General features: G+C 36.3%; 2 protein-coding genes across 2 annotated transcripts in view; one reads left to right on the top strand and one right to left on the bottom strand.

Moving 5' to 3' along the window:
- Positions 1–631: 631 nt before the first annotated feature.
- The window catches only part of slkb (STE20-like kinase b), a 24,731-nt gene continuing 1,266 nt past the window's right edge, over positions 632–24,096 (bottom strand). Inside the window, exons 2-18 of the mRNA XM_039688895.2 lie at positions 22,300–22,464; positions 18,108–18,156; positions 15,784–15,933; positions 14,390–14,462; positions 14,122–14,316; positions 12,820–12,901; positions 11,331–11,462; positions 10,451–11,122; positions 8,924–9,054; positions 8,043–8,166; positions 6,956–7,135; positions 6,139–6,268; positions 5,784–5,908; positions 5,506–5,697; positions 3,084–3,209; positions 2,881–2,994; positions 632–2,133 (exon numbers count right to left, since the gene is read on the bottom strand). Coding sequence (XP_039544829.2) covers positions 1,987–2,133; positions 2,881–2,994; positions 3,084–3,209; positions 5,506–5,697; positions 5,784–5,908; positions 6,139–6,268; positions 6,956–7,135; positions 8,043–8,166; positions 8,924–9,054; positions 10,451–11,122; positions 11,331–11,462; positions 12,820–12,901; positions 14,122–14,316; positions 14,390–14,462; positions 15,784–15,933; positions 18,108–18,156; positions 22,300–22,464 — 2,787 coding nt within the window. The 3' untranslated portion in view covers positions 632–1,986. The remainder of the gene's footprint in view (positions 2,134–2,880; positions 2,995–3,083; positions 3,210–5,505; positions 5,698–5,783; positions 5,909–6,138; positions 6,269–6,955; positions 7,136–8,042; positions 8,167–8,923; positions 9,055–10,450; positions 11,123–11,330; positions 11,463–12,819; positions 12,902–14,121; positions 14,317–14,389; positions 14,463–15,783; positions 15,934–18,107; positions 18,157–22,299; positions 22,465–24,096) is intronic.
- The window catches only part of tsga10 (testis specific, 10), a 24,030-nt gene continuing 17,454 nt past the window's right edge, over positions 17,521–24,096 (top strand). Inside the window, exon 1 of the mRNA XM_089132065.1 lies at positions 17,521–17,605. The gene's annotated coding sequence lies outside the window, so the exon portion shown is untranslated. The remainder of the gene's footprint in view (positions 17,606–24,096) is intronic.

The following is a 24,096-nucleotide window of genomic DNA, read 5'->3' as shown; positions in this document are numbered from 1 at the left end:
TGAGGCAAGTCATTTCACTCAGCGGCCATCGTGAAACATAAAATATTCCAAAGCTATTCATCAAGGAAATCAACTGTTTCATAAAAAAATCAATTCAAAACAGCCTATAGACTTTCTATAGCAACTGTAGCTTCTAACAGCTTAGACCAGTCAGAGAGTCAAAAAGATCTTGTTAGCTCCGCCCACTCCAATGAAGCACTGAAATGTTTATGTATATACACATATTTTGGAATAAACTTTAAAAAATACATTGTTTTTATAAATGTAATCCATAAATTAGTAGTTTTATATTTCTCTGTTTTTCAGTTGATTACCCTCTCTTTTTCCCTCCTTTGGATTTTTTTCAGATTTTCAAAAGCTTCAAATCGCTTTAACAGACTATTTTCGAATCCCTATAGGAAAAATGAATTGGAAAAAATACTTCCAGAATCAGCGAGACTTAAAAAGAGGGCAGGAACTGTTGTAATCGATTGGCGATAGGTTCTTTTACTTAGAAGGCGGGACTTGTTTCGCCATATTACACGTTGCACTTTCTCCCATTCATATGAGTGTGACCATCTTTCAATAACTAAAGTATTTGCCTCATATTCATAAACAGAGAGACACTTGAATACAGAGACCCACACAGCTGAACGATTCACCACACATGCTTTAATTACAGTAGCTTCCTATAATCACAATGATTTGATATTTGACACAAACACAATACATCTTACAACTGTTATTTTGTGAAAGAAAATGTGTACAATTCCCTCCAGGAATCCTGTATCAGAAGGCGCACAGCACTCTCTTAACAGTAACACATGAACTTTGCTCTCAGGATTTATCAATGACAAGAACTTCATGTTTTCTGTCTTCCGCCCCACACATTTCACAGTCGTTTTGTGCGGTTTTTACAAACTACACCACAAATGTAAATGCAGTAAACACATTTAGAACTGCATGTTGAAAGTGAACTTAGATCAAGAAAAAATCTTTTACTACAAAATGCTAAAAAAACAACAACATGTCTAATTAAATTAAATTGGATGAAAAACATCATCCTCTATACAGTTTTACTGAAAAGTACACAAGTAGTGTAGAGACGTCTGGATGAATCTCCAGATAAGCATGTAATCAGGGAAACAAATGGGCATTTTTTGGAGAATACACAGTATTGACAATATGAAATAGAAGTGTTTTGCTTTAAAGTTTGTCGATGAATTGTAAAGTTGAGATGATTAATGCAGCTACATGTTCACATTGCATAGCAGAGCAAGTGCAAATGCACTTCTTTCCACAGTGATGTCAGAATATTTGCACACAGTGTGGTTGATATGCTAAAATGCTTCAAAGAAATGACTATGGCTGCTACTTAAAGTATAAATCCATTTTATGATAATAAACAAAGCTCACAGAAAGTGATGCGAGATGATGGAAATTTAAATATATTTATATCCTGTAATACATACAGGAAATAACCAAGAAATCATGAATCATTTTTAACATTATGTCCTAAATAATGTGCGATTAAACTTCATTAGAATGGTAAAAAAAAATGTCGCTTGGCAAAATCAATGGCTTTATTCTGACTGATTTTTTGATATTTAAATCATTCGTTTGGTTCTCATAACCACTGACATCAAGCATGGACTCTTTACTCAAGCAAATCAGCCCAAAGTTGAACAGTCATTCGATGTTTGCAAATATAGTCATAAAAATACCACAGTAAACCAGGATTAATCCTTTGAGACCCCTCCCCCTTAATGAAAAAAAGATTCATTAAGTGGCGTATACAATTAAATCACATTATATTTCATAAACCATCACTGAAATGTTTTGGAAAACCAACCACAGAGAAAATCCACATTTAAAGCTTAAATAAAACTAAAAAAGCCTGTAGCTTACTAGAAGAATCCGACCCTCCGTTCTGACTGACGATCAGCGATCAGAGGGACGGAGGCAGCAGAGGTTCAGTCATAGCAGTTCATTCAGCATCTCTGTGCTTTAAAACCCAGTGGAGTGGACGCTCGGGACGGGGTAGAACTTCGAGATTCGGCTCTGGGTGGAGGGGTTAAGGCATGCGGACTCCCCGGTCATTTTGAAGAACACTTCCTGCTCTTGTAGCTTACGGGCAAACTCATCCTCCAGGGCCTGGACAGAGAGATTGCATGTTCTTCTTAGTAAAGCCATAGAGTAAAGCACTAATCAAACATGGTGGAAGTGTTCAATATTAAAGATGCACTCAATAATGTTTTGCTGACATCTAGTGGTGCGGATGAAGCATCACACAAAAGCGTTTCATAGACAGCCACGGTCAATTATTTGTGTGTGAGAAAGTCCTGTGATACCAAGAATTTAAAAACAAATAAATAAAATAAAATATGGTCATGTGATCTCAACATGGAATCTTTAATAAGGGGAAAATGAATGAGTGCAGTAATTTACAAGGAGTTCACATTTCTTTGAATCATTATGATGAAGTTGAAATGTTTAACAAAATATAGATAAAAATAACCAATAAAAAGTGAAAATTAAATACGCAACCGTTTGGGGTCAGTAAGAAATGAATATCTTATTCAGCAAGGACGAATTAAATTGATCAAAAGTGACAGTCAATACATGTGTAATGCAGCAAAGGATTTCTATTTCAAATAAATGCTGTTCTTTTGAACTTTATATTAATCAAAGATGAAAAAAGTATATTTTTTCCACAAAAATATGAGTAAATTATCAGCAAACGTTTTTTAAAAAGTGAACTACTCCTTTAAGCAGCATAACAGTTTTCAAAAGTGATAATAATAAGAAATGTTTCTTCAGCATCAAATCATCACATTAGAATGATTCCTGAAGTATCATGTGACACTGAAGACTGGAGTAATGATGATGTTAGTGTCGTACCTTCTTGCGGGGTCTGAGTTTCTCTCTCCAGTCCTTGAGCTCTGCGCTGTGCTCCTCGTCCAGCTCCTTCAGCTTCTGAGTCTCATGCTCGATCAACAGATGACACTTCTCATTCTACAACACACACAAAGCACGTTACCGTTTGGTTTTCACAACGGAGTAACCGCTGTGTTGTTCGTCTAGCGGTGAATGCGCAGGTGTACCTGCAGCTGCTGGAGTTCTCTGGCGTTGGCGTCGCACTGCGTCTGCAGGTCTCTCATCTGATTCTCATGTTTCTGGAGTTGATGGAGACGCTCGTTCTTTTGTCTCTTCTCCTCCTGTGCTCCAAACTGTTCATCGGCCACACAAATATGCAAGAATTACTACACAAATACTAACTAAGGGAAGAAAATTATATGCGCAACAAGTTGAAATATTTAGGGATGCACAATACAGTATATCTGTACCATATTGATATGAAGTGGTTCCATCAATATTAGATCCATATCATATCCATATTTATATGAGCATGTTAATTTCCACTATTTTTTATATAGATGACCTTAAAATGTCATTTTAGCAAATCTCAAAATGTAATATCATTATAAATACAAGAATTTTAACATTGCTACATGATTCTTTAAGAATAATCAACTTTCAAGTAAGTTCATGTGGACTTATTCTGTTAAAGGCACAGTAAGTGATTTATAGAGAATAATGGCATTTATGTAGTTTAACAAAATAAATTATGCACAGAAATTTTAAATACATAAAAAATAATTGTGCACTGGCTCACCTGTTGCATGTGAAACATTAAGCAACAAAAAATAAATATTAAATAAAAAATCTATATGGGTAGGCTTATCATACCTACACTATATTAAGCCTACATTTAATAATAAATCTGGTAAACTACTTAAAAAAAACTACATAAAAAACTTGAAACATTAGCAGCAGCACTTATAATATAGGCTGAGGGGGAAGTCAAATGTACAACTTGTTACGTGTGGAAATAAGGTGTGGCCCCTTTAAGAGCTGCGCGCTCCATGTTGAAGTATCGGCAGTATTGTATTGTATGTGCCGTGCGCCTCGAACACCCCTTTTACTGTCTATGAGAAGTGAACACACCATGTAAGAAAGTGTGACAGGCATTTTGACTAGTTTCCCGGGAAAAATAACAAACCGGGAGGGGTCCGGGAGATACGGCTAAAAAACGGGAGAAACCCGGGAAAACTAGCTACAGGCTAAGTTATTGTTAGCCGCCTCAAGTTTGTGTCGGCTCTCTCGCATTAGAACTAGAGCCCGACTTATAAAGGATTTTGAGGGCCGATACAAATATTTGTTGGATTTAAAATCCGATATTCCGATATATCGGCCGATATTTTTCATTTATTTATTTTTTATTTCAGAAACGCGCAACAAAACATTAATAGATTTCCCTAACATTAGTTGTTTGTAGTTATTTATGAGTTTTAACTAAAATAATGTGGTAATGCATTTTAAAAAGAAACTTGTTTCTTTTATTGTCACAACAGAACAGACTGATGATAGTGGCATTAGCTAGCTTTGTGGTTAGCTAGTCTATGATGAGCCATAATTTAGCAATGGATAACGTCATGCTGCAAATCGTAAAACATACATTTTCAATATAACAGGCCAAGGAGAGATGATATGTCTCATTGCTATAACTGTCACGCGCTATTAAAGAAATACTTCAGTCACATTGTCAAAAGTTAAAAGGACAGTCAGTCAACTACACTGTAACAACGTAACATAACTATTATGTTTATTATTTTATTTTATTTTTGAAATATTCATTTATCGGCCATTATAACTGCCGATACCGATAGTCTGGAAAATGCCTGATATCGGCCGCTAATATCGGCCTGCCGATATATCGGTCTGGCTCTAGTTAGAACATCCTGTCACGTTCGCAATGTTCAATAAGCTGACAATTAATTTACTTTAATCGAGTAAATTCTTGTCGACAATTAATCGATAATCGATTAACCGTTAGCATCCCTACTCAATATCAGCAATATTTTTGTTTAAACAGCATGTAGCCTTCAATGCTTTCATAAATTTACCGTCATAAATAATAAAGTCATTGAATTGAATTGAATTTTTTTTTCAAATAGTTAAATAAATTGGAAAAATAGATCAAACTAATTTCGCTGTGGTACCGAAATTGGTACTCGTAAAGTTTTAATGGTAACGGTACCGACTACTGAAATTTTGGTACCGTGATATCCATAGAATATCTTGGTTCTGTGAAACATGGCAAAAAACAATGTTACTCGAGTAGAGAGCAGAAACCTCTGCGGTTTTCAGGCCTATCCATTTAACTCTCTCCAGCGCTGGAACGCTTTTCTAAAATTGACGTGGGTCCTAAAGCTCATGCCTGTTCATAACCCTTCTTTTTTCCAGTGTTATTCCTTTAAACCCTTCTCCTTTGTAAAGTCGTTCAGCCATCTCTCTTTTAACAGTCTTACTTCAAATCTCACTCTCTTTCCTCCCCCATCATGAGTGGACACGCCCCCTACTGCCGATTGGCTACAACTGTGTTAGTCCTACCCACTTTCAACAACATGAATCAGAAATCGCTTACTGCACCTTTAAGCCTTTAAGCCTGATATGACCTCTGACCTGTTTAACCCTCTCACGTTCCAGTTCCGGCGTGACCCCTGTGGTAGTGATGCGCAGGCTCTTCTTGAACATGGCCATGCGGGTCTTAGCATCACTGCGCTGGATCTTAGGCAGTCTGGTTCTTTCTTGAGTCTGTTTGTTCTTCATCTCCTCCATCAGACGCTGGTTATACCTGTGCATCTGCTCCATTTCCTGTAGACAAACACACTCAGCGTTTAAAATCACAACAATAGCAACCAGAAGCGCACAGACTGTATAAAGCTGATGTGGGAAGTAACCTTCTCGTGTCTTTTGAGCAGCTGGTGTCTTTGCATGAAGTATTGGTCTTTCAGCTGCTGCTTGTGCAGCTGGTGTTTCTCCTGTAGGTGGCGCTCTTCCAGCTCCCACATGGCGGCTTCTCTGGCTGCAACAATCAGGAAGAACTAAGTTAAATCAACTGAACTTTGTTTTCGAAGTTCAAATGGCACCCTGTGTGACAAAAGCTGTGAATTTAATAATGCTCAAAAGCTGAATATCGCATAAAACAGAGCCGCTAGCCGCTAACTGCTAACACAGCAAAAGCTGTAAGCAATCAATTGGGGAGGATAAGAATGAGACTTAAGGATAATATTAAGTGGGAATGTCCAGTCTGACCTCTCAGGAGCTGCTGCTTGTTGTTGAGGCAGTCTCTCTCGATCGTGGCCAGCTCATGTTTGTGTTGCTGAATGATCTTCTTCAGAGCACTGTCCAGATCCTGCTGCTGCTTCTGAAGAAACTCCTGCTCCTTTAAACACACACAAACACAACATTAACAACTAGTAAAAAAAAACATTTTGAAAGTGGAGAGTGTACTTTTGACAGTATATCCTAAATAGAAAACCTTTAATGAACCATTTTAGTCTAAAGAATCAAGATCTTCTCTGATGACGTGTTTACTGGCGTGAGGGCGGGACAACCTGCCACTCACATGAGATCCACCAATAGCAAACCACAACCAATCAACTCCCCGTGGCATATATCAAGTCCCGCCCTACATCTTTTCTTGTTTGAAAAGCCATTTCATTTGAATAATCACAATAGGGAATTAAAGACTATCACAACTTCCATGCCATGCCGACATTACTGACAGAATGAAAGTATTGATGAAAAGAAGAATGAAACTGCTTTAACCATACTGGCCAAACTCCTGCAGTTGAGACTAAACACTGATCGTAAAAAGGAAAGGAAGTAAAGGAAAGGAGATTTCATGTTTCACAGCACACATTCAGCAGACATGCCGCTTACGTCCTGCAGGGCGGCGCTGGTGAGTCTATCATCACATGAGCAACATCCTGTGAGGTACAGTCAGTTCAATCCCATGTAAACTGATTCGTATTTAAACCATAAGAATACTTTAGCAAGTGAAAATAAAAATAATTTTTTCCCCCAGCATGCTTCTTCTGGAAAGCAGAGATCCTAAACGCTTCCATACCTCTTTCTTGCGGTTCTTGAGCGTGCTCTGAAATTTGGAGAGCTCTTTGTCCTGCTCAGCTTTAATGCGTTTGGCTTCGTCTCTGAGTCGATCGGTGTGTTCCTGCTCCAGGCGTTCGATGGTCTGTTTCTGCTGCCGTTCCATATTCTCCACCTCCGTATCATACTGACGCTTCTTACTCTAGCGAGACAAGAAAATACAGAAATTATAAAGCAGGTCTACAAGAATCGCCACTATAGACCCATTCAAAATAATGAGATAAATAGAAATAGACATGGATAACAGTTATATATAGATCTCTAGATTCTCTTGTTGTTTTTTTTTCCCTTTCCTATATATATATATATATATATATATATATATATATATACTGTATATATATACTCATGTTGTTGTTGTTTTTTTCCTTGTCAAATTATTTTTCATTTCTGGTATTTAATATATATTTGGTGTTTAATATATACTGTATATATATATATATATATATATATATATATATATATATTATTATATGTAATATATATATATATATATATATATGAAAAATAATTTGACAAGGAAAAAAACAACAACAACATGAGAATCTAGAGATCTTTTCCTGATTACAACCAAAGTTTAGTTCAAGTTCATTTAGTTTTATGATTGTTGACCATGTTAACAGGCACAATCTCAGGTGCCTTAAAATACTGACCTACGCTTAATAGTCAGACACGGATTACACACTCCAAAAATAATGAAGCTGTTAATCATGTGATGTAATTCGTTCAGAGTCCTGTCAGTGTTTCTGGGATTGGCAACACCACTATTCTCAGGAAAGCAATCACGCTTTAAGCACCCAACTAAGGCTATTAATGTAAAAACAAAAACCTTTAAAATAATAATAATCACATCAGCATAGTATCTTGGCAGGCTTTATGGTAGATTATATGGTTTCAATGTGACATTTTAAAGATGACCCCAGTGAAAAGTTCGGAAATCAGGAACTATTTCAGCAGGCACTTTCCTTCTGTATCCTTAATTGATATGATCCAGTTCCATCAATGAAGCAGCGATACTGATCTTAATGTCTTTGTCTGTTCTGGCTCACCGTGACTTCCTGTTCGAAGCGTCTGTAGATCTGCTCCCGCTGCTGCTGGAGTTTGTTGCTGAGCTGAGTTTGGGCTCTCTGCTCCTCTTTCTGCAGAAGTCTCAGTTCCCTCAGCTCCTGACGCCTGAAACACACATTTAACAATCAGTATACACTGATCCAACAACAGACCCACCTATGGTGTTTAAGCAAATGTATGGAACTAAACATTTTTTATTTTATACAAAATATCTTAACAAAATCATTTGGACTAGAAATTGCAAGAAAAAGCCTGTATAAAGTAAAAAGCCAAGTATAAACTGGAACCATCCACAAGGATCTTGCATAACAGAGATACATAGGATTGTTTGTTTATGTCATTACTTTATGTCATTACAAAGACTGTGACTGTATTTTCATTGTTTTCTTGGTCTTCTTTATAATGACAATACGTTTAGGATAACCAAATAATAATAATAATTTATAAATTGTTTAAAATTGAAATTGAGGAAATGCTGAGTTTTCTGAAGAAAAAAAAAATGGCACAATCCAGTCCAACAGGAAGCTTTTCCAGCAGGACATTACTCAGCTTGTTTTACCTTTCACACATCTGGTGTTGATATATTGGGCCGTTATATGTAAAACATGCTAATAAAAAAACTTTTTGTAGCTTTGAGGTATGAAAACAGCCCAACACTGCTTTTATATCACCTAGCCATGAAAGATCTGTGTGCATTTAGCAAAACAGGTGATGTTGCTTTAAGAATGAGAAGAGGCAGAAGCTTGTACTAGAAAATTTCTGCCACAACATGAAACAGGTTTTACCAATGAATGCAAATATGATGCAAACATGATGCAAACATGCAAAGTGTCTCAGAGCAGTTAAACAGCTGATGGCTCACCGGAGGAATCGCATCTCCTCGCTCTTGGTGTCATTGTCTGTGATGATCTTTGACGTTGTCACGCTGACTTCCACACCATCCACAATGAACTTGCGAGTCTTTTTCAGAGTTTTTTTCTGCCTCTTGTTGTCCTAAAACAACAACAACAACATATTCTAATTTTAATACTGTGGGAATACTGCAAAAAAACAATTCCTGATGTTTTTTATCCTTATGAATATAGCTCAATATTTATGATACTTTATGGATTAAATGGCCTTCTTTAATTTGTTCTTCAGTGAAAATAAGTCAGTCGAGAAAAAATACATATTTTTTGACCAAAAAAACTCGTAGCCTAAAGATTCAAAATGTTTAAAATGTTAAAACTTAAACCCAGTGAATAAATAAACAGATAAAATCAACTCATGTAATTTTTCACAAATTTTTATTAAATTAATCATTCACAATACACATAATTTTTATAATTTTATAATTGTATTTATTTCAGCCTATAGATTTAAAATGTTAACTTCAACTCGGTAGTATAAATAAATAAAGACAGGCCATTTTCCCCACACAATATTCAATAATAATTCACAATATCTATTTTATTTGTAATACTTAACAATTTCAATTTCTTAATCAATCAATCTCTTTCCCTCATGCTTCCTCTCTCTCAAATAACAGCATAAATCAACATAGGCCTAAGTCATCATATCTAAAATGAGATTTTGGAATCAGCAACTGAGCCTTGGATGAGATGCGTAAGAAATTAGTCCCCCACACAAGAGTGTTTTAGGGTGGGTTCACACTTGTAGTTCGGTTTGTTTGGTACGGACCAAAAAAAATGTTTTAGCCTTTGTCAGCTTAGTGTTCACAATGGCATTTTATCACCAAACCTGAAGATACCAAGCCTAAAGGCATCGGGAGGGATACATTCACAACCTGATTGGTCAGCTTTTATTACGCATATATTGCGACAGAATTTGCCAAACATCCAAAACAATGCTGTGTTCTGGGATAAATATGCTCACTGTATGTGCGTCTGCGTAGCATGCATATAATGGTGTTTTGACCAACTGAGAACAAGTGAAGAGCTTATCAAATTTATAAATGAGACAAAACAGCATCAGGAACCCATCCGTCACACACACACACACGACACATACACAGATCTTCTGTGAGGAGACGCATCCCTGACGCCTCTGCTGAACTGTGATGAGCAACATCGCAACTATGACGAGAAAAAAAACAGGTATTCTTGAACATTGTCTTGTTTAGAGTCGCATCTTGTGACATCATGTCCTGTTTTTGGTTGGTTTGCATGTCTTTGCAACCACAGTTCGATTTAATCCAACCAAACATGCCAAGTATGAACACACCCATAGAGACAAAAAACTGACAAATGTCTTGAAATATTAGATATTTAAAGTGAAAATATCACTTTAAAACAAAGACTACACTGACTCTACACTAATTTTGTGATCTTCTATTGTCTTGTGACTAGCGAGTATAAAGTAATGACAGCTTTGAGTAGGTGTTTCTCACCTGTTGAGAGATGGTTCCTGGCTCCTTGGACTTGCTAATAAAGCTGGAGATGGATAAGTTCAGGTCTATGCTGCTGCTGTCAGCTGTCGAACTTATTCCTGAGTCAGAGTCTTGCTTCTTCACATACCTAGGCTTCACCGGGCTTTCTTTCTCCACCATTGGAGGTTTCTCCTTTTCCTCAGCCTTCTCTACTTCTTTCACAGGCTCAGCTTGTTTAGTGGGCTCAGCTGGAGTCTCCATTGAAGCCATGTCTGAAACAGGCACTTCCTTTATGAGCTCACCGTTGCCCACCACCTCCTTTTTCTCCTCCAGTTTCTCTCCATCAGGTTTGGCTGGTTCCTCCACCCTCTGGACTATCGTGTCAGTAGGAGTCTCTGGTAAAACAACCTCTGCTTCTACAGCCTTTGCTTCAGCTTTAGGTTCTTGAGACTCTTTCACAGCTTGTTCCTTGGATCCAGGCACTGTTACATCCGGGATGTGAATCTCATCCACCTTCAGAGGTTCTTCTTCCTTCTTTTTTCCAGCTGTAAGATTCTCATCTGGTAGCTTAGGGGTAGCGACGTCCTCGATCTTTTCAGGAACAGACTCCAAGGTGGACGGCGACTGGGGAAGCTTCTCGTCTTCAGAGCTGCCGACGCTAGCGTCAGATGGTGCACGCTTGTGTCCGCGAAGCTGAGGGTAAGATCGTTTTAAACAAGTTAATGGATAATGCAGCATAGATTTACAACTAATACAAGAATCACTACTATTGTTGCTCATCCGCAGTTCGAAATCTGTACCTCAGGACATGCTCTTGGCCAACATTCATCCAGACTTTTTTAGGTTTAATCTTTCTCTGAAAAGTCTTCTAAGTTTGTTGGCTGTCCTTATAATCTCTTACCAGGTTTCCTTCATGATCTTCTTCCTCTTCTTCCTCCTTCAGTTCCTCTACCTCCTCTAAGACCTCCGCCTTGGCCTCAGCGATGAGCTCCCGCAGGGGTCGGCTGTCAGTTACACTACTCACAAACGGGTGCTGCACAAATGAAGAGGTACTACTATTACTACAATACACGTATTCAAATTACACATGTACATATTATTGACATACTATTCATTTTGACATTCACAAAAAGCAGACAGAATACTCTGTTCCAGAACAATTCTTGGAAAATGTAGCATATATATATATATATAAGAAGTGTACGTGTTATGTTTATGTCCCTCCCCTTATATATTTTGAATTAGCATATCTAAAATTCTGGCCAGCTTCAATAAGCTGACAACCAATATATGGCTGATATTAAAATTGCACTAATACTGCACTATACTGACTAAATAAATTGAACAAATTATTTCAAACACTGCAAATGCCACAAGTGAAATAACATCATTATTTTATACAGTATAAAGAATGTATATAAATGTGAGATTTAATACAGTTCAATTTAATCTTATAAGCAAATTATTCGTTTTCAAAGATCTCGAGAAACAAACTCAGTCAAATGGTAAAAAGTAAATAACTAACACCAGATTTACACAAATATTTTTCACTTCATCTATACTTCATGAATCTAACTTCATCTCATTCATCATTTTGATGTAAAGTAAGTAAAATAAAACAAATAACAATGAACAACAGCGGGATTCAATAAAATAGTAAGATGAACTTACTAAAGGTAAAATATGAATGTAAACATTTAAGTGTTAATGAGCCTGCACAACTAAATTTCCAAAAAAATACTACAAATTAAAAAAAAAAAGAATAATACTGACTAATAACTGATATGGTACTGTCTGATCTATTGTGCATCACTATTTGGCTTGAAGAAAATGAAGCCTAATTTAAGACCTTTAAGATGCATTGCACACAAAAATTGCTGTAAGCCAAATGTTCGACAGACAAGAGGAAAACGAGCACATCAATGTCCCATGAGGATGCCAGTCTCCAGTTCTTACCTTTCTTGGCTTTGAAACCTGCTGTAGACAGTCAATGGCTGGTCTGAGAATGTGCAGCTTCTTTGATATTATCAACTTAATAGGAGGAAAACTTGAATTCTGCATTTTCAACCCCATGTTGCCTCTTCAGAGAGCAGAATCTCTCCTGAAGTGTTTCGCATTTGTGCATTTGTGCGCAGTCAGTGCTAGGCTGGCCTACTTAAGAAACAAAATCTCCTTTGCTGACGTCAAAAGGATGAAGGGTGGTGGAGAAAGTGCCTTACACAGACAAATGAATGAACAGCTGCTGATTCATGTGGCAAGAAAGACACCTGGACCAGCTGGTGTCCGAGCAGCAGGCTTTTGCAGCAATACTGCCTCAGCTTAGGGCCAGGTTCAGTGGATATGCCCTTAGATTATACGTGTTGAAATAAAAGTAGGAAAAGTCAATTCACCTGAAGAAGTTGTGCTGTGTTCCACCTGTTGTCCACGTTCTTATCCAGTGCGTGTTTCAGGAAGTCACTGAACTCGGGAGACCTGCAGACGAATGAAGACTAGGTCATTAAAACTATAAAATAAACCTATTTATTGGTAACCTGTAAACCTGTTATATCGTGAACAAAAAGCAAGTAAATAAACTAGGGCTGTCAAACGATTAATCGCGATTAATCGCATCCAAAATAAAAGTTTGTGTGTGCATAATATATGTGGGTGCACTGTGTATAATTATCTTAATTACACACACACGCTTGTATATATTTAAGAAATATTTATGTATATTCTGTATATAGATTTAGATATAATTTATATTATAAGTAAATATATATATTTTATATATAAATAATATTTTTTTCTTAAATATACATGCATGTGTGTGTATTTATATATATACAAAATAATTATACACAGTGCACCCACATATATTATGTAAACACAAACTTTTATTTTGGATGCGATCAATCATTTGACAGCCTTAAAATAAACAAATTAATAGTATATAATTATATTTGTTTACAAATCTAATTTCAGGTATTTAAGCATAAGGCATTATATAAAATAACGAGAAAAAATTTCTGTTATGCATTTTCGATTGTCAATTTGAGAAATACATAAATTATTCATTATATATTAAAAATACATTTTTAAATAATTCTGTACCATATTGGTTAATATCTATTAATTTAAAAAATATATATTTTGGGGAATTTTAATTTGTATATTCAATTGTGGATGCTTTCGCCTACTGTATTTTTACATTTAGATTATTTTAGCCATAATTTAACGCTCTCTTAAAGTTATTCTTTGTAAACATTAATAATTTAATATTCAATTTTATTCTTATTTTACACAAGATTTTATTATCGTTTTTTTAGATTATTTAGATTTACATTAAGATTAATTTAGCTGTTTTGCTGCACAAGAAACTTTTATTATTATCAATGTTGAAAACAGTTGTGCCGGATTCTTTGATGATTAGAAAGATAAATAACATTGTAATGTATTTACTGTCACTTTTGATCAATTTGATCAAAGAATCCTGAAAAATAGTTTTCAACATTGATAATAATAATAAATGTATCTAGAGGAGCAAATATCAGATTAGAATGATTTCTGAAAGATTGTGTGAAATTGAAAACTGGAGTAATGATGCTGAAATTTCAGCAGGAAAAAAATACATTTTATAGTATATTCAAATAGAAATCAGTTATCAAAATAATTGAAACGATAGTGTATATAGAAATCACATTGTTTTGTACCATTTTGAAGGCTGCTGGAGAGTAGGAGGGTCAGCTTTGGCGATCTTGAGCAGAACTCTCATCGGGTTCATCTCGTGGTTGGGCGGTTCGATCTGCGCCAGCTCGATCAGAGTGACTCCTAGAGACCAAATATCGGCCTTATAGTCATACGGCCTGTCCTTAGACGTCTCGCACATCACAACCTCTGGAGCCATCCTGAATGAAAGACAGTGTCAGCAATGCCAATGTGTGCAAGTACAAGTGGTTTAATTTTTTGTTTTGAACTTGCCAGTAAGGGGTTCCAATGAAAGAGTCTCTTCGCTGGATCGTCTTTGTGTTCTTGGCAGACACTCCAAAGTCCGCTGAAAGATACAGAAAATGTTCTTTTTGGGAAACGTTCTGCATAAAAAGATCTTTCTTCAAAATAAATGCCACTTGCTTTCATACTTTGTGATGCCACATTCAGTGGCTTAAGTGTCCATTTAGTTTTATACACCAACATCACAGAATCATTTACATCTGGTTTATTTCAAGCTGCGGTTTAGCCTGACATGTAAATGACCCTCCTCAGTTCCTCTCTGTCTCTTTACCATGTTATTACGTAACCGTGAATCTGTTCATCAGCACATCTGAAATCTTCTGCTGCACTGGATTATATGCAGCCGGTCAGCAACAAAAAACTGAAAACACTCCACCGTTACTCTGATAAATTCAAGATTACACATGACTTGATTAAAGCGATACTTCAGGATTTAGCATTAAGTTTTGTATTAAAAAACCCGTAGTATTTTCAAATGACCATGCTTTCCACCCTCATATCCCCCTGAGACGAGAGATTTATATATTTTTTGTCTGTAAAAAAAATCCTCAGATGACGTAAAAATCTTAATTTTGTTTCATCTGAGTATTTTTTGGCTAAAGGCTATATATATATATATATATATATATATATATATATATATATATATATATATATATAATATACACAGTCAAACCAAAAAAATTCCAGACAATACCATATATATTATATAATGTTGGATATTTTTTTACTAGTGAGGATAGCAAAATAAAATAAACTCTAACATATTATACCCAAAATTTCTTCATACATTGACTACCAGTAAAATGTATAACAATTTGCGACCAAAAAATAATTCAGACACTTTGACCTGACTGTGTTTTTGTCTTTAATTGCTAATGCGACCTTTTTACACCATTGACTGAACAACATGAAGCAATTGGTTGACCAAAATTAATATTATCTAATTGTGTACTTAAATTTAACAGCTGACAGATATTCAACCTAACTCATTTATTAGGATGGCCAAAACCAGTGAAATATCAACTGATTTAATAACACTGAGTTCTTGTCATATTTCTAAACTAGTGAATAAACTGTGATGACGAAAAAAATGTTGCAGGTGTCCAACCAAAAATTTTGGTTTGACTGTATATAAACATTTTAAATAAATGTATATTTCATTTATAAATTTTAAATCAATTTTCTTTAAAAATGGGTTTAAGAATAATGTTTATCATTTTAAAAAACTTTTGTTTTGGTCATTGTTGTTATAGTCATTTTATAATTTAGGATGTTCCCACAGACACTGCTCCATATGGTATTTGAGAAGGTCTTAAAAAAGGTCATAAAAATCCTCTAAACCCTCTCCCACGTCCACTCACCCAGTTTGACGTCTCCGTCCAGTGTGAGCAGGATGTTTCCAGCCTTCAGGTCTCGGTGGATGACCTTGTTTTCATGCAGATACAGTAGAGCATCCAGAGTCTGTTTACAAACCACCCTGATCTGTGGCTCCGTCAGAGGCCTTTCCAACTCTACACACATATGAAGAGGAAAATGCTCATTCATAAACACACTCATGTCATTTTTAGAGAACCAGCTAGTAATTTCCCATTTTACAGTAATATCTCCTGCTTTCTAACTTCTGAGTTATGTAAAATGAGTTAAAGGGGTCATGAACTGGCTTTTATTTTTCTTTATATTGTTGTCTGAGGTCAACTTATGACGTTCACTAAGTTTTTATATTAAAAAAAACATCAAAATGAATAAGTAATAGGCTATTTTCTACCCTAGTTTTGAGCCTAGCTCAGAAACGTTTGGTTATGGGCGTCTCGCACTGAAGACTTGGAAGTAAACGCCCACTGCTGTGAGTGGATAACAGTTTTGCATACTATAATGAGTTTCACTCTCGATCCGGTTTGTCATCATGAGGTAGGCATCTTTGTTATTTAGCTATGCGTGTAATGCGCGAATCGGTGGGCGGGGCTAAACCGGCTGTGTTGAAGTAGGAGTTGATCTTCATCTGCGTGTGGTGGGGTGGTGTTTTATCCTCTTTGACATCATAGTTCCCCACTTTAAAAAAACGAGTCGTTTGCTGAGCCTGGTGTCAATAGAAACTTTTATAGGACTAACAAGGACGTTTTCAGTTCTGAAACTTACAGGATATTCTTATTATATGATGACCTCTTAAATGTCAAAAGCTCAAGGAAAATTTGATTTCTCAGTTCATCACCCCTTTAAATACTTTCTCATATAAGCAGATTCTTGCAACAAATTCAAAATGGCTCAGAAGTTAACATTTCGAACCAGTCTGATGAGTCCTATGCTGAATGAACGTACTGAATCAGAGTGGTTACCGAACTAATAATTTATTTTTACGTCAATTTCAGTCACAATGAATTAAATTTTGTGTGCAGGAGGTTCGTGAAACTCAAATCAGAGTTATTATGGATTGAATTTTTGATCTAAGTACTGTTGTCACGTTTTTCCTGCCTGTGCTAAACATGGAGCGAGAAGCAATCACATTGAGTGAACTGCCTTGGGAATTACTATGCAATATCTGGATTAAACATGCATTTATATTGAGTAATTTTATATAGTGGCCCAAAAGGTGTGTGTGTGTTTTTTTTTTCCTAAAATGAGAAAAGCTTCATAGTTTAGGCTGCAAATATCAGCTGGTAAGAAATATAATAGATATAATATAATAATATATAATATAATAATATTATTGTGAAATATTTATCTATTTGAACATACTTGAAAATGTAATTTATTCCTGTGATCAAAGCTGAATTTTCAGCATCATTCCTCCAGTCGTCAGTGTCACATGATCCTTCAGAAATCATTCTAAGATGCATTTTTGATGCTTAAAGGGATAGTTCACTTTGAAATTAATAATTAAGAGGGCGCACTGAAGCGTACTTGGACGTGACTGTGATTACAAGAGGTAAAAACTATATAAATACTGTTCATTTTCTCACACAAACCGCTCGTTTCGTGTCTTAGGCCATCAATGTGTACTTACATTTACGAGTCATTAAATCATGTTTAATTTGGATTTCTCTGTGCATGCTCTTTGAGGTGAACCCAGGGTGGACCCCATAAACCTCCATTACATGACTGACAGGCAAGAACGGTTTGATCTAAAAATATCAACATTGAAAATACTGTGGAAACAAAGACACCTACATCTTGGATGCCCTTGAGGTAAGCTAAAACATATCAAAAATTAATTTTAAAGTGAACTATCCCTTTAAGAAACATTTCCATGTATTATCAGTGTTAAAAAAAACAGCTGTGCCGCCTAATATTTTTGTGGAAACCTTGATACATTTTTTTCAGGATTCTTCGATAAATAGAAAATTCAAATACAAATCTTTTGTAACGCAAGTGTCTTTACTGTCAATTTTCAACAATTTGCTTAAAAAAGTCTTACTGACCCTAAACATTTGAACACTAGTGTGTAAATGAAAACTCAACAGGCATAATGCAGCAAAACACCTTTTTTAAGAGACATTGAATAAATCTATATATTGTCGCGACTCGCTCATACAATGAACAATATTGATTTTCCGGTGAGCACAGTTAAAGTTCACCTTCGCCTTTAAGAATGAAATGTGTTTTTGAGTAATGGAAAGCAACTGTCCGTTGTAAGTGACCTTTTCCTAATGCAGCCTTGCATGTCAAATGCTTTGTGTGAACAACTCACCGAGCATGACCGCATCGACGGCCCCGCCGGCGCAGAACTCGATCAGGATCTGCACACACAAACATGGTGAACATGAAACTGGGTGAACTTTACAAAAACACAATCACACTGTTTTACAAAAGCAGCCATTGATTGGCATATACTGCCTTTATTTCTCAATGTTCAGTCAGGCACAATGGCGGCATTATGTTTCTGTAGACGAATCTGTTTATCCTATTGTTATGAACACACCTACATGAACCTGCAGGCACCGGTTTAAAAAAAAAAAAAAAACCAGACTGCGCTCATTCATAAAACCACTGTTCATTCACCTCACTTAAAACAATCTAGAACACACATTCAGTTTTAGAGCAGAACTCCACAAACACAGTGGCACATCGATGGATAAAACCAGAATTACAGTACAAAACCATGAAATACTGACCACATTATTAACTTTATAAAACAATTAACTTGGCAGGACCGTGATTAGTCAACGGCGCTGCGTTGCAGGGCCACGATTGGTCAAGAAGTCTCGAAGGCCTTTCTAGCTCCTCAAAATGGTGACTGACATAAGAGGATCGAGCTAGAGAGGCCCGTATGAGCACGAGGAAGGATGAAGGCTTTCTACACATTAGCACAGTGTCGGAATTGAGAACTTTCAGTGTTAATAGGATTAGAGTTTCCACGAACACCAGGCGGATGGAGGGGTCACGGCTGGGGATAGTCATCTGGAGAGGGACATGTGTTGGAAGAGACTGTTTACATTGTCAACACTGAACGACAATAGTGTTTCCTGTAGAGTGCCGCCACACATACTAGGTTATATTTTAGGCGAGAGAACTTGAGAGACAAAAAAAAGGTGCTGAAATTGAATGCACCACTGTTTAAAATAAACTAAACTGATTTTTTAGTTTGAATTATGTTATTTTAGTCAGCAAGGATGTTTTCTAATGTGATCTAAAGTGACTGTAAAGACATTGATAATACATAATATTTCCATTTCAAATAAATGCTGTTTTTACTGATTCACTGGTTTTACACTGGATACATATATAAAGCAGTAGAGATGAGTCATGATTTTCGAATATTCGATTAGTTGATTTAATTGATAGAAATTATTCATTTGTTGATATAAATTCCACAATAAACACAACGCATGCTATAGAGGCGCATTTAATATAATACTAGACATTTCAGGTGTATCTAGCGATCCACAGACTCTTTTAAACGTCTTCTGTTGCCGACCCCTACTCTAGTTCTTAAAGCAGGACGGATTCTGATTGGCTGTCAATGTTTTTATTGTTTATCAGCTGGAAAAAAACCCCAAAACATTCTGAAAGTGATTCCAATGAATATTGTTTCTCTGTGCCGTTATTGTTATAGCTGTGGTGTGAACTCTGCTGTTCTTTTATATTCAGAATGATTTTTAGAATTACATATCTATCGTTATCGTCCTTGGCGTGAACAGGCCTTTAAAGTCTGAACCCTACGCAATTGTGTACACACAGACACAGCACTGAGAACAGTCACTGTTGTTCATGCTCTTGAACACTGTTGTACAGTGGGTGAGATGTTGGTTTTGACCGGTGGCTATGATAACACAATAGCCCACACAGTGCCGTCATTCAGTCCCAGAACTACAATGGCCAAACTCAACAATGCACAAGATGAGGCTTCCTTTCCAACTCAAAAGTCTATTTCCATTGATCCCACTGTCTGGATAACAGAATGCACAATTGATCCTCTTATATTCCATATAGAAGCCTTAAGTATTTTGGACAAACTTTCAAACTGTCTGAATGCAATTCACAATGCAAAATATTAAAGTAAATAGCATCTGAAACTTAAGTTATCTAAGCTTTTCTACAAATACATGGAGGAAACTACTTCACACGGACTACTAAATTACATTATTGATACCAATGTGTTATTTATCCTGTTTAAGCTGCAAATGGCTGATGAATAATCCAGTTCAAACATTCCCTGAATCACAGCGCTTCTACATCTACATAAGGAAATGGGTGAGGCAGATATCAGTCCATTTCCTGGTGTATGGCAGGATAAGAGTAAAATATGAGTACGGCAGGATAAGAGTAAAAAATCTCTGTGAGAAAATTCAACATTAGTCTGATGAGAGGTTTACTGGTTAAGGCCAATTTATACTTCTGCGTCGAGGGTACGCCGTAATGTGCGGCGTTGGCTACGCACGTAGGCGACGCAGGTCTTGTTGCTCTGCAGTACTGCTCCGAAACGCTAGTTGGCGGCGGAGAGTTTTAATGTTCCACTGTGTTTAGATTCCTCGCGGGCGCGGCTAGGGTACTACAAGCAATGGGCTATATGCACGCATAAGTTCCGCATTTGACGCAAGGATGCTCGTCTATTTCCGGTTGTGTAGATTAAAGCGGAGGAAAACCGGAGAAAACGGGATTATGGCAGAGTCTTCAATATTTACTGTCCTCCCGTCTTTGAAACGAAACGTACATACGTTTAGATGTTATTTTATATACAGTTATGTTTATTTGATATAATTTTAAAAAGAAGCATAAACACAACGAGGGGTGTCTGTTTTATCTGTTTTTGTGACTAACGTTTCATTAGTATAACCATGGAGTATAAAATTCAATATAAATTCTCGCTATTGCATTGGACTCTATGATCGGCGGAAGTTATCGAGCATCCCTAATGCTTCACCGGAAATACCGCCGTGCATAGAGCCCATATAGCGATTGAAAGAGAGTGGATCATGTTGGAGTTGGAGCTTATTGAGGTGGAAAAACAGTTCACTTTAGTGAATTTACTAAAACTGAAAGGCAGAAATGAGAGAAGACGTCGGAGGAGATGGTACGTGTGGAAATCATAGACAGTGATGGAAATGCGTGAGAAGGTATGTGCGGAAATGCGTAGGAGGAAATGCGATGCTAGCAAGCCGACCAATCACCGATCTTGCGGTCCGCGTCGTCGCGACGTGTAGTTACATTTTTGAGGAGGTGCGCGTCAGGCGACGGCGAAGGGTACGCGCAATGGGACGCGTCTGTGCGTATGCTACGCCGTACCTACTGCGCGCACCCTACGCAGAAGTATAAATTGGCCTTTAATCTCAGAATATCTTGCAAGAACATGTTTAGGTCATATTCACTCCTTTACAACAAATGTATATTTTTCAAATAAATGCTGTTCATTTGGACTTTCTATTACTGTATTTTTGATGGGAAAAAGTGGAGCATGAGAAAAGAAAATCTTGTTAATCCCAAACTTTTTAATGGTAGTGTATACATTCTGTACATCCTGTTATCATTTTTGTACAGCCATATGTTTGTGATGATTTGAATTTTAAATAAAATCACTCTATTACAACAATACAGTAAAAAGAAGTTGTACTCAAGCAATGAGAAACACCTTTCAGAATAAATAGGGATTAATCCCCGAAAAATTATGCAAAAAAATAACAATTTTGGGCACATTACTGGGATTTTAAAATTCTTTCAATTTTTTGTCTTTCTAATTTAATGTGAAATATAAAAGAGCACGTGTACTGTTTGAATTTCATAAAGCCTCTAGGATTTGAACCTCTTGCAAGTTTCTAATGTCCGTACTGAAGTGACCTGGAAGCCGAGTCCACCTCAACTTTGTGCAGGAAGGAAATGGTTTAAGTCAACGCAGTGAAATTTACATTGTATAGCAAAGAGGACACTGACAACACGCCAACAGACAAGACAAAGCAGGTTACTTTTGGTATGAAACAAAGTTTCAACAAAAAAAACTCAAATCAAACAATAAATACTGTTTTGTGACTCTTTAATGTGTTGTGAAAGATCGCTGTAGTCCCATAACTCAAGCGGCACGTGAACCGATCATCTCTTCCTACTCATTAGCACCAAATAAACATGAATGAACATCAGAAAGTATGTTTCAACAGCGGGAAGACATCAATACACACCCATTAATTCCACCGACATTAATCTACTAACTCTCCTGGTTTGTTTGTCTGACAAAATTGTGGATTTGGCGTTATGATTAGTCAGGTAGCCAGTCAATTAAACTCCCAGTGAAGGGTGAATTATGAGACTTAACATTATTAAACAAGATGGGTCAAATCATTTTTTTTTTTAAATCAGATTCCAAAATTGTGCTGTGGAAAAGAGAATAGGAATAAAATCTGTGTACAAAGCAAACATAAAAAAAACATGAAAAATAAAATAAATACACTCACCCACAGTTTGGTCTCATAGTAAAATGCGTCGAGCAGCTTGACGATATTGTGATGATCACATGACGCCAAGATGTCGATCTCCACCATGTAGTCCTCTAGCTCATCTTCAGTTTTGGTGTCAATTACTTTTGCAGCAGCAAAAATGCCTGTCTGCTTGTTCTGAGCCTGAATAAAAAGGGAATTTATTTACACAGCCCTCTAAATAAAACAAGTCTAATGAAACATTTTAGGGTACGCAAGCAATAACTTTCAACAAAGCGAGACTGGTTGGCAGACACTTTGGGTAACATGTTAGTAATACAAAATGGTTATACACCTTCTGATGTTACACAACCCAAACTACTACTACTCTTACGCCAAACTACTACAGTACAAATCAGACATGATGTTTGAGGCGTGACATACTTGAATACATGAGCAGATGATTCAACACAATCTCTTTTAACTACCAGTAAATGGAGGTAAAAAGAATTAATTAGACCCATGCAGTCAGCATGATCCAGTCCAGCATTCAACAGAAATCCCATTCAGTGTCATTCATACTGCGGTGCAGAGCACTGAAGGTCACAGAACAATTCCACTCAACACACAGCTTTTGTAAACAGAGGTAATTACGGTATTTAGAACCCAGCGAGATTCAGAAGTGAAAAATTAACCAGGTCAAAGACTGCTGGTTTATTGCAGGACAATCTGGAATAATAAATTCTGCAGTGGTTTTTATTGTTTTTGGTCACTAAGTGTGATGCAGTATGTTACAGTTCAAACTTTTCATTTTAAAACTTTTAGCTTTTAGATTTACAGTAAATGAGGAAATGATATCATTAGGTTACACCTCATTTTGTAACACTTTAACAGTGTCATTGTTACATATAGTTACTGTAGTAATAACTATAAATTATGCAAAATAATTACAATTAACAACCCCCTTTTACTAAACCTAGAGTAAGTACATGTAATTAATTATTATTACACAGTACTTAAATGTATAATTACACTGTGACACGGACACCTTAAAGTGTAACCCTTTATTTTAAGGTCACGTAGTTACATGTTAAATGTTACCAATTTGCCTTACAAATAAAATAAAAATACAAAAGATAATTAATACAACTACACAAAATTAGTATAAATTCTAATAAAAGGTGTTTATAATTTAAGCAGATATTATGTTAAGAAAAGTCAGACAGTTTTTAAGAGTACACGAATGATTACAGCCCCAGGAAAAAACAGTCATTATTTTGTAATTCTGTTCAGTGCTCATTGTAAAAAAATATTTTCAAGATTTGTTATCACAACATTTTTTCTTTTGTCAAATCAACTTAAATAATTTATTAAGTTCAGATAACTTACGAGTTTCTGATGATTAAATCAATCTCCTTCATTGTATTAACTCACTTTTTCCAGTTCAATCAATCAACTTAAAATTAAGGCAACCAGGTTACTTAATTTTTTAAGTTAAACCAACAATATTTGTTGACAGTGTAGAAGCTCACGACAGAACACAAAACCACACTGTGATGAAAATCACCAAATACCAATGTCTTGAAAACACCAGACCCTCAATCCAACAGACCATTAGACCATTTACAAACCATCAAACTTGCAGAAACCATGAGAAAGTTCTAGCGTCATTGTTTTGACTGGATAGACTGAGGAAATGGCCTTATACTTAATCCCCAAATCACCCTATCCCACTAACAAACTAAGCAACATTAAGCCTTTAGACAGAGCAAATAAGTGGAATTATCAAGCAGACTGGACACTACAGGCTGAGGTCATGTGAATGAGAATGGCAGA

The sequence above is a fragment of the Pimephales promelas genome, chromosome 6 (assembly GCF_988280905.1).
Source record: "Pimephales promelas chromosome 6, fPimPro1.hap1.1, whole genome shotgun sequence".
Taxonomy (NCBI): Eukaryota; Metazoa; Chordata; class Actinopteri; order Cypriniformes; family Leuciscidae; genus Pimephales; species Pimephales promelas.
This window is presented reverse-complemented; position numbering and strand designations above follow the sequence as displayed.